This window comes from Alligator sinensis, unplaced genomic scaffold, assembly GCF_000455745.1.
Source record: "Alligator sinensis unplaced genomic scaffold, ASM45574v1 scaffold40_1, whole genome shotgun sequence".
NCBI classification, from domain to species: Eukaryota; Metazoa; Chordata; order Crocodylia; family Alligatoridae; genus Alligator; species Alligator sinensis.
In genome coordinates this window covers 204,846-214,311 of record NW_005842595.1, presented here as the reverse complement: position 1 = coordinate 214,311, position 9,466 = coordinate 204,846, and the positions used below count along the sequence as shown (strand labels likewise).

General features: G+C 43.3%; 1 protein-coding gene across 9 annotated transcripts in view; it reads left to right on the top strand.

Annotated features, from left to right (window-relative positions):
* The window catches only part of YAP1 (Yes associated protein 1), a 124,545-nt gene that overhangs the window by 106,690 nt on the left and 8,389 nt on the right, over positions 1-9,466 (top strand). For all 9 annotated transcript variants that reach the window (XM_025214698.1, XM_025214691.1, XM_025214692.1 and 6 more), the window contains one exon: positions 2,971-3,101. In XM_025214698.1, the coding sequence (XP_025070483.1) occupies positions 2,971-3,101 (131 nt within the window). The remainder of the gene's footprint in view (positions 1-2,970; positions 3,102-9,466) is intronic.

Below are 9,466 nucleotides of genomic sequence, written 5' to 3'. Positions count from 1 at the left end.
CTTCCCAGCAGCTCGCTGCCTCTCTCGCCAAAGAGCGGGCTGTGGTCATGAAAGCCAAAGCCTTCCTGACGACACCAGCGCTGCAGTCTTTGGTTGACCACATAGATCCTCCTGTCCCTTCTCAGCCCATAGCCTGAGACTGGGAGGATCGACGAGAACACTACCTGGTATGCTGTTAGCCTTCTTGGCAACAAGGGCACACTGCTGGCTCATTTTCAGCTTATAGTCAAGTGTAACCACCAGGTCTTTTTGCAGAGCTGTGCACGGGTTTGTTCTCTCCTAATGGCAGGACTTTATATTTGTCCTTACTGAACTTCATGAGTTTTCTTTTGGTCCAAATCCTTCAGTTTCTCTGTCTCTGAATCCCAGCCCTACCTTCCAGCATATCTACTACTCCCCCCATCTTGGTGTCATCTGCAAACTTGATGAGGGTGCACTCAGTCCCATCTTTCATTTCATTGATGAAGATATTGAACAAAACTGGCCCCAGTTCCAACTCCTGGGGCAATCCACTTGATTTCAACTGCCAACTAGAGATCAAGCCCCACTGACTACTACCCTTTAAGCCTAATGATCCAGCCAGTTTTTTTATCCCCTTACCTTACAGTCTAATCATCCAGTCCATACTTCCTTAACTTGCTTGCAAGAATGTTGTGGGAGACCATACTGAAAGCCTTGCTAAAGTCAAAGTATACCACATCCACTGGTCTCTCAACATTCACAGAGCCAGTCATCTCATCATAGAAGGCAATCAGGTTGGTCAGACATGACTTGCCCTTGGTGAATCCATGCTGACTGTTCCTATTTACCATCTTCTCGTCCAAGTACTTAGAAATGCATTCTTTAAGGACCCACTCCCCATGATTTTTCCAACAACTGAGGTGAGGCTGACCAGTCTGTAGTTCCCTGGATCCTCCTCCTCCTTTTTCAAGATGGGCAGTATATTTTCCCCTTTCCAATAATCTGAAACCTCTCCCTGTCACCACAAGTTTTCAAAAATAATGACCAATGCCTATTCATTCACATTTTCCAACACCCTCAGCACCCACAGGTGCATCACATCCAGCCCCACCAACTTGTACATGTCCTGCTTTTTTAAGTAGTCCCTAACCTGCTCTTTTGCCACTGTTGGCTGCTCACCTTCTCCCCATATTGCTGCAGTAATCTGGGAACTGATCTTGCCTGGGAAGACCAGTAAAAAAGGCACTGAATACTTCAGCCTTTTCTGCACCATCTGTCACTAGGTGGCCCCCCCATTCAACATGGGACCCACACTTTCCCTGATCTTCCTCTTGTTGCTGGTGTACTTACAGAAACTCTTCTTGTTTTTGTAATTTTGTACCTTTTCTTATTCAGTTTAGCATAACAGACTAAGAAGGGAATAAGATTGCATTTTGCAGATGTGGATGGAGCAAACACAAAAGAGAAACTGAGAGGCTCATTTTGCCTGAGGGAAAAAAGGGTTTATAACCATTTGATTCTGGGAGGTTCTACAATGACCTGAATCAGTTTAAGGAGGAATGTGATCATTTTATGAAAGTTGTTTTTTTGCTGTTGAATGCAGTAGCAGGGGACTGGATTCAGTGACCCAGGAAGTCCCTTCCAGTCTTATAATCTTTCTCTCTTAGGTTGAGGATACGTTTTGATTGGAAAGACAACCAGCTTATGTTTGATGCAGTATAGGTGCTTAATACAGCACCACAAACTATTACTGGAGCTTGACTGTTCTCAGTAGTGGCAGATGACAGAGCAAGGAACAGTGGTCTCAAGTTGCAGCAAGGGAAGCTTAGGTTGGATATTACGAATAACTCTCTTGCTAGGAGGGTAGTAAAATACAGGTTACGTAGAGAGGAGGTGGAAGCTCCATCCTTGGAGGTTTTTAAGGCCCAGCTCGACCAAATGCCTGGCTGGAATGATCTAGTTAGGGATGGTCCTGCCTAGAGCAGGGATTGGACTGGATGACCTCCTGAGGTCCCTTCCAAACTTCATTTTCCATGATTCTAAATCTCTAGTGCAGAGAATGTTGCACATGTCTGTCTGCATCCCTTTCAGTCAGAACTGGGAATGTATATCCACAATGCAATAGCTGATTTATTTGCAACAGTGATGCATGCAGTGTTGGGCAATTGTGTTAAAACTGTATGTGAGGTCACAGTTGAGAGAGACGGAAGGATGTATAGATGCAGTCTTTGCAGTTAGGAATTGTGTGTACCCTGGGCAGACCCCTGACAGGGAAGGGAAGTGTTTAAATAAAGTAAGATGAGAATTTTCACATCTAGGATTGCATATGTACACACAGTTGCATACATTGGTATACAATGGGACCCAATGACCAATCAGCTAGTGAGTAACAAGCAGTCAGCCAGCAGTTCACAGGCAGTTTTATTCAGGTAAGGTAGTAGTTTGAACCATTATGAAAAATCAGTCTGTTCATAAATCAGTTTTGAACTGTTTTAAGCTGTTAAGAGAGCTGAGGAAGGGCAGTTTCTGCAAGAAAGTTTGTTCAATATCTCTCTCAACTATACAATCCATCTAATACAAGATATCACCAAAGTCTTTGCCTCTCATATGTTTCCTGTACCATCGCAGCTACAACATTACTTCAACCTCTGTTCATAAATAATTTTCAAACCGGAAGAAGAGTGAAGTTCTTTGGTTAAATTGTTTACGAGCAGCCCAACTGGTAATCTGGGTATTGTATTGTAGTAATACATTTACTTTAAAATATTTGCAGCGAAGCCTCCTTATTAATTGGAACAATCGGCTGTACTTTAATTTGTTGGCACAGAACAATTATTCTGTGGGGTTTATTGCTGACTTCAAAAACTTAATGTATTTCTGTTTACATACAATAACTTGAAGTATGTAAAAATGTAAGTTATTTGTGTGTGCAGCCGGAAACATCACAATATTTCATGAGCCTGAAGTATTTCATTGAACTTGCTAATGTGTTCACTTCTTGTTTTTTAGGAATTAGCTCTCCGTAGCCAACTTCCAACAATGGAACAAGACAGTGGTTCTCAAAATCCAGTTTCGTCTCCTGGAATGTCTCAGGAACTGAGAACAATGACTACAAATAGTTCTGATCCTTTTCTGAACAGGTTTGTAGGAGTAGCTATTAGAGGAAAAAAGATTGTGATTTAAGATTCTGTTCAGTACATGTAATAGTGTATTTTGAACATCTGTCTGTGCCAAAAGCCACAGCTGTAAATGAATCTTTCCTTAAATGGCAAGTCCAGTAAAAGTTGAGGATTAAAAGCTGTCTCCTGTGGGAGGAAATAGACTGTTCAGACTTGTAGAAAAGATTCCTATTCAAAGTTATAACATGTTTGCCTATGCATAATCTGTTGACTAGCAGTCATTTAAAATTACTGACTCAGAGAACTTGTGAATAGCTTATTATGAGATCAAGTGAACTGTAAGGCACATTTAAGACTATACCTTAGGATTCTTTCTTCCCCCCAACTTCCTCTTCCACTTGGGGTATTTTAGTCTGGTAGCATTCTGTGTTACTGTTAATGCTAGAAACACTGATGCAATTCATTTTTTAAAACCATGTCATTTGAAGTTCATCCTTAATTCAAGCAGTTGGAATTTTGGATTGGTTTTCTGCAAAAATATACCTTTGCTATTTGTATAATTTTTGTTCCCCAGCTGCATAAGGCAAGGAGAGAGTTCACTCTAGTTTGTCACAAATATATTGTTTTGGGTAGAGTAAGTAAAAAATGGTTCTTCTTAGTGTCAGGGAGAAAATACTGTATCCTTACATTAACTGTCTGAAAGGATTTTAAAAAAAAATTAGAAAAGAATTGATTCACTCTGCCAAATAACTAGTCGTACTAGGAAATTCAAGCCCTGCATTGTTCATGGAGGTGTCAGGATTTTTTAGTTCTGCTAACTGATTTCTTTTTTTTAAAGGCTGAGATGAAACGTTGACTGCAGTAATAAATTTTGTAATGTTGTTTGATGATGCTGTTTCAGTCAGGCTTCTAAATGAATAAACCAGCTCAGGACCCATTTTAACAAGATTTTATAGAGCATGATGACTGTTTGGAATACTTCAGCTATACCTGAACTTAATGTTTATTTCCATCATCTTTATAAGTATCAGTCCGCTTCTTAGAAGCGGGCATTATAAATGTACCCTGGATACCTGTAAGTTTCTGCGCAGCAACATAACATGCTTGTCACTCTCGGCAGCATTACATTATTTTATATAGAATAAAAAAATTAGGAACCATAGAAATCTTTTCAGTATGAAGCTCAACTTCATACTTTTCACTAATTGTTATAGGATCAAAGTTGTTACTGCAACAATAGGTGTCTATTGGATTGCTCTGCGTGATATAAGAACAGGGCCAGCATATTGGAATGGACTTTAGATCATCAAAGCTGACAGACAACAGTAAAACTGCTGTAACCCTTTTCTATATTTTTATAACAAATCTTGACACTGTCTCTTTCCATTTCGTATCCAGGAAAGAGACAGTTCATATCTGCTGATGTCCTTAGACCAACGTGGCTACAACCTGTACCCCATTTCATATCGAGACTTTCTTCATCCTTACTCATTAATTCTTTCATGATAACCTACGTTATTTTTTTTTTAGCTTTTGGCACTCTACCAGTCCAGTTCACATTCGTGCTTCTTTTCCTTCCTTTTTCCACAAATGACACACTCTCCTTCTCCCCCTCTCTCTCACTTAATGTTCCTTCTAAGTCTGGAGCAGGGGCAGACAGTCTGGCCCGTGGGCCAGATCAAGCCTGTGGTGGACTCCCATTTCCCAGCAGCCCCTGCCTGCATCTCTGCATCCAGTTTCCATGGAGACCCCAGGAACAGCAGGACAGTGACGATGCAGGGTCAGGGTTTTCATGGAGACCAGCCCCAGCAGTACTGGCAAGGCACATGGCTGGGCAGGAAGCTGCCTTGCGGTCAGGATCTTGTGGCAGTGACAGTGTGGTCCAGAGCCAGGGCAGAGCTGCAATCCGCTACCCACAAGGCCCAGGCAGACTGCTGGGAAATGGAGTCCAGCTGTTTTGCCCACCTGTGGTCTAGAGGTAGAATGCCCACTGTGATTCAGTTGTGCCTAGGTTCTTGAACCAGCCCTGTCATCAAACTATCTGAGTATCTTCTGGTACTTTCTTAGATGATATGATTAACCAGGCTATACATGGTCTGGTCTGAAATGCATTAGATTAAATTCAGTAAGGGCAGATGAAAAGTTCTGCTTTTAGGACAGAACAATCAAGTTCAAAATATATAATGGAAGCAACTAGCTATGCTACAGTACTGCAAAAAACAACCTGTAGTTTATAGTGGATTGCAAACTGAATTAATTGAATGTGCAATATTATTGCACAAAAAAGTTAATAGCATGTGGAGAAGTCTCAACAGAGGCACCACCTTCAAGTCAAGAGAAGTGATTCCTTTATTCATCACTGGTGAAGCCTCATCTGGAGCACTTTGTTTAGTTTTGGGCACTGCACTTGAAGAAAGATGGACAGTAGCCACTAGAGCAATAGCACTCAACATTTCTGCCATGAACGGCACGTGCTCCAGGCGGCTGAGGGGGCACGGCTGCGCCGCTGGCAGCAGGAGCACAGTGCCAGGAGTCCAGCGACTGGGAGCTCCCGCAGACACCACTGGTGGGGTGATTTCTGCCTTATGGACTAGATGGGCGTCCAGCCCATCCATGGACAAGATTCCACTGATGGGGCCAATCTGGGGCACAGGGCAGGTGCAGTGGGGCCTGAACTGGCTATGCAGAAAGGGCAGGGGGCATCCCAGCCCCATCCAGCTAAATGGGGGGCAAGGGCATGGCATAGCCTAGCCCCAATCTGGGTGTGTGGGGTGGAAGGAGGCATGGTCCAGCCACAATGGACTTGGAAGTTTGGAAGTTGGGCAGGACTGGCAGTGTTAATTGCCACAGGTGTCTCCCACTGAATTTCTCATGCTGTAAGGAACCAGTGGGACAGATGCACTGGCTGTGCAAGCGAAGCCTTGAGCACCCCTGCGCTTGAATAGAGCAAAACTGATTAAAGTTCTAGAAAACCTGGCGTAAAAATAGGTTGATAGAGCCGAGATTATTGATTTGGAGAAATAGAAGGGGGTGGCTATAATAAGTCTTCAGATACAGGAAGGGCTGTTGTAAAGAGGATGGAGTTTGATTGTTCTCTGAAGCCAGTGGTGGGGGGCAGTACAAGAAGTAACAGTCTTAAATTACAACAAGGGAGATGGAACTATCCGACTGTGTTCAGCTTCATTCTAAATTTTGATTAAGCACTGGAACAGATTACTTGGGTTGTTACATCTCCATCCCTGGAAGTTTTTAAGTGCGGGTTAGACAAACACTTGGCTGGGATGGTTCAGGTGGAGATGATAACAAGAAGCAAGAGGAGGATCATGGAAAGTGTGGGTTGCTTACTGAATGAGGGAGACAACCAAGTGACAGGATGCAGAAAAAGTTAAGTGCTCAATGCCTTTTTCACCTCAGTGTTCACAGGCAAGGTCAGCTCCGAGACTACTATACCGGGCAGCACAGTTTGGGGAGGAGGTGAGCAGCCAACTGTGGCAAAAGAACAGGTTAGGGACTATTTAGAAAAGCTGGATGTGTACAAGTCGATGGGACTGGATGCAATGCACCTGAGGGTGCTGAGGAAGTTGGCTGATATGATTGCAGAGCCACTGGCCATCATCTTCAAAAACTCACGGTGATCGGGAAAGGTGCCAGACAATTGAAAAGGGGTAAATATAGTGCCCATATTTAAGAAAGGGAAAAAGGAGGATCCAGGGACCTATTGATCAGTCAGCCTCACCTCAGTCTCTAGAAAAATCATGGAGTAGATACTCAAGGAATCCATTTTTAAGCATTGGGAGGAGAAGGTGATTAGGAGCAGTCAGGATAGATTCACCAAGGGCAAGGCATGCCTGACCAACCTAATTGCCTTCTATGATGAGATGACTGGCTCTGTGGATGTGGGAAGACCAGTGGGTATAGTATACTTTGACTGGCTTTCAATATGGTGTCCCACAACATTCTCACAGGCACCTAAGGAAGTACAGGTTGGATAAATGGACTGTAAGGGGGATAGAAAACTTGGTGGATCATCGAGCTCAGAGGGTATAATAGTCAATGGCTCAGTGTCCAGTTGGCAGCTGGTATCAAGTGGAGTGCCCCAGCAGTTGGTCCTGGGGCTGGTTTTGTTCAATATCTTCATCAGTGACCTGGAAGATGGCATAGCATGCACCGTCAGCAAGTTTTCAGATGATACTAAGCTGGCGGGGAGTAGTAGATACACCGGAAGGTAGGGTTAAGATTCAGAGAGACCTAGACAAATTAGAGAATTGGACCAAAAAAACTCTCATGAGGTTCAACAAGGGCAAATGCAAAGTCCTGTACTTAGGACAGAACAATCCCTGGCACTGTTACAGGTTGGGGGGCTGACTGGCTGGGCAGCAACTGTGCAGAAAAAGACCTTGGGGTTACAGTGGACAATGAGCCAACAGTGTGTCCTTGTTGCCAAGAAGGCTAACTGCATTCTGAGCTGCATTGATAGGAGTATTGCCAGCAGATTGAGGGAAGTGATTATTCCCCTCTATTCAGAACTGGTGAGGCTACATCTGGCTTACTGTGTTCAGTTTTGGGCCCCCACTACAGAAAGGATGTGGACAAATTGGAGAGAGTCCAGCAGTGAGCAATCAAAATGGTTAGAGGGCTGGCGCATATAACTTCTGAAAAGAGGCTGAGGGAACCGGGCTTATTTAGTTTGGAGAAGAGAAGACTTGAGGGGATTTAATAGCATCCTTCATCTCCCTGATGGCTGGTTCCAAAGAGGATGGAGCTAGACTGTTCTCAGTGGTGGGAAATGACAAAGCCAGGAGCGGTGGTCTTAAGTTGCAGCAAGGGAAGTTTAGGTTAGATATTAGAAAAAACTCTCTCACCATGAGGGTAGTAAAACACTGGAACAGGTTACCCAGAGAGGTTGTGGAATCCCCATCCTTCAAGGTTTTTAAGACACGGCTACACAAAGCCTTGGCTGGGCTGATATAATTTGGGGGTGGTTCTGCTTAGAGTAGGGGGTTAGACTAGATCAGTGGTTCTCAATCTGGTACGTGTACCACCAGTGGTACACAGATAACCTGTCAGTGGTACATGTTAACAGATTTATTATAATTACTTTCTATGAAAAAAAAATTGCTGGTGGTACTTAAGGTTGAAATGAAAAATTTGCTGTGGTACTTCAGGTTGTATCATTTTAAATTGGTGGTGCGCAATCTGTCAAGCGTTTGGGAACCGCTGGCCTAGATGACCTCCTGAAGCCTGTGCCACCCCTGATTTTCTGTGATTCTGAGAGACTAGGATTCTGCTTTGAGCAGGTGGTTGGACTGAATGACCTGAGGTCCCTTCCAAACCTGTTTTCTAAATGATTCTTCCTTTTCCCAGAGGGAGTGCTTGTTTGTGTAGTATAGTTTTGTTTTGACTTCTGGGGAGATTTCTTTTTAAGTGCATAATGTTCTGCTGTTTTGTAGAAGGCTAATTCAAATGTTTGGTTTGGAGTCTCTGATTTTAAGGTTTCCTTAATTCTTATTTTGATTTGGATCTTGTTCCTTCCCGTTTTGCTTTCAATAAAAGCATACATCAGAATTATTTTATATGAACATGCTGGCAAGGGAGGATGGTCAACATGTAGGATGTGCTGTTCTGTGGTGCTGGTCCAACAGACTGTGTGCACTACAGCAAAGGACTTGTTATCTAACTAGGTCAGTGGTTCTTAACCTTTTTGGACTCAAGGCACCTCTTGGCAAATGCCAGCTCTTAATGTCCATTCATTTTTAATGGCAAAAAATAATAGAGCAATTTTTCTGTTACAAAGAACTCAGAAAGACCAGAGCAGGGAAGAATGTTTTTGACATTGTGGATTTCTATTTGAAGTCTCTGGGTTTGTGTTGTAAATCATAGGTTTGTGTATAGGTCTTTGCACACCTAACAGTGTTAATGTTGTATGGCATGCTGCAGCATCCTTAAAAGGATCTTGAGGCATAACAGTAGATAATAACTGGCCTAGATAGTTCTGAACATACCTGAAGGATGGTTGTGGGGTGTATGTGTGTGTAACATAAAGAGTTGTCAGCATTTAACTGATTACAGTTTTCAAGATAGTCATTAAAACGTTGGGTTTCTAATAGGGTTGCAGAAGGTTAAACTAGTGGTTCCCAACCTTTTTAGACCGCAGACCAGCAAACTGCAGTCCGGAAGTGACCGGTATAAAAAAGGGTTGGCTACCAGTGTGCAGTATGCCGGTCACTTCTGGACTTCTGGTCCAGCAGCCAACCCTTCACGGGCCGGGATTTGGGAACCTCTGGGTTAAACAATCAACTGTTTAACTGGTAAGTGCAGTGATGACCGGATAGCTTACCCGTTATCCTTTACCTCGGCATGGGTGCAGTCTGGCAGGGAAGGGGCAA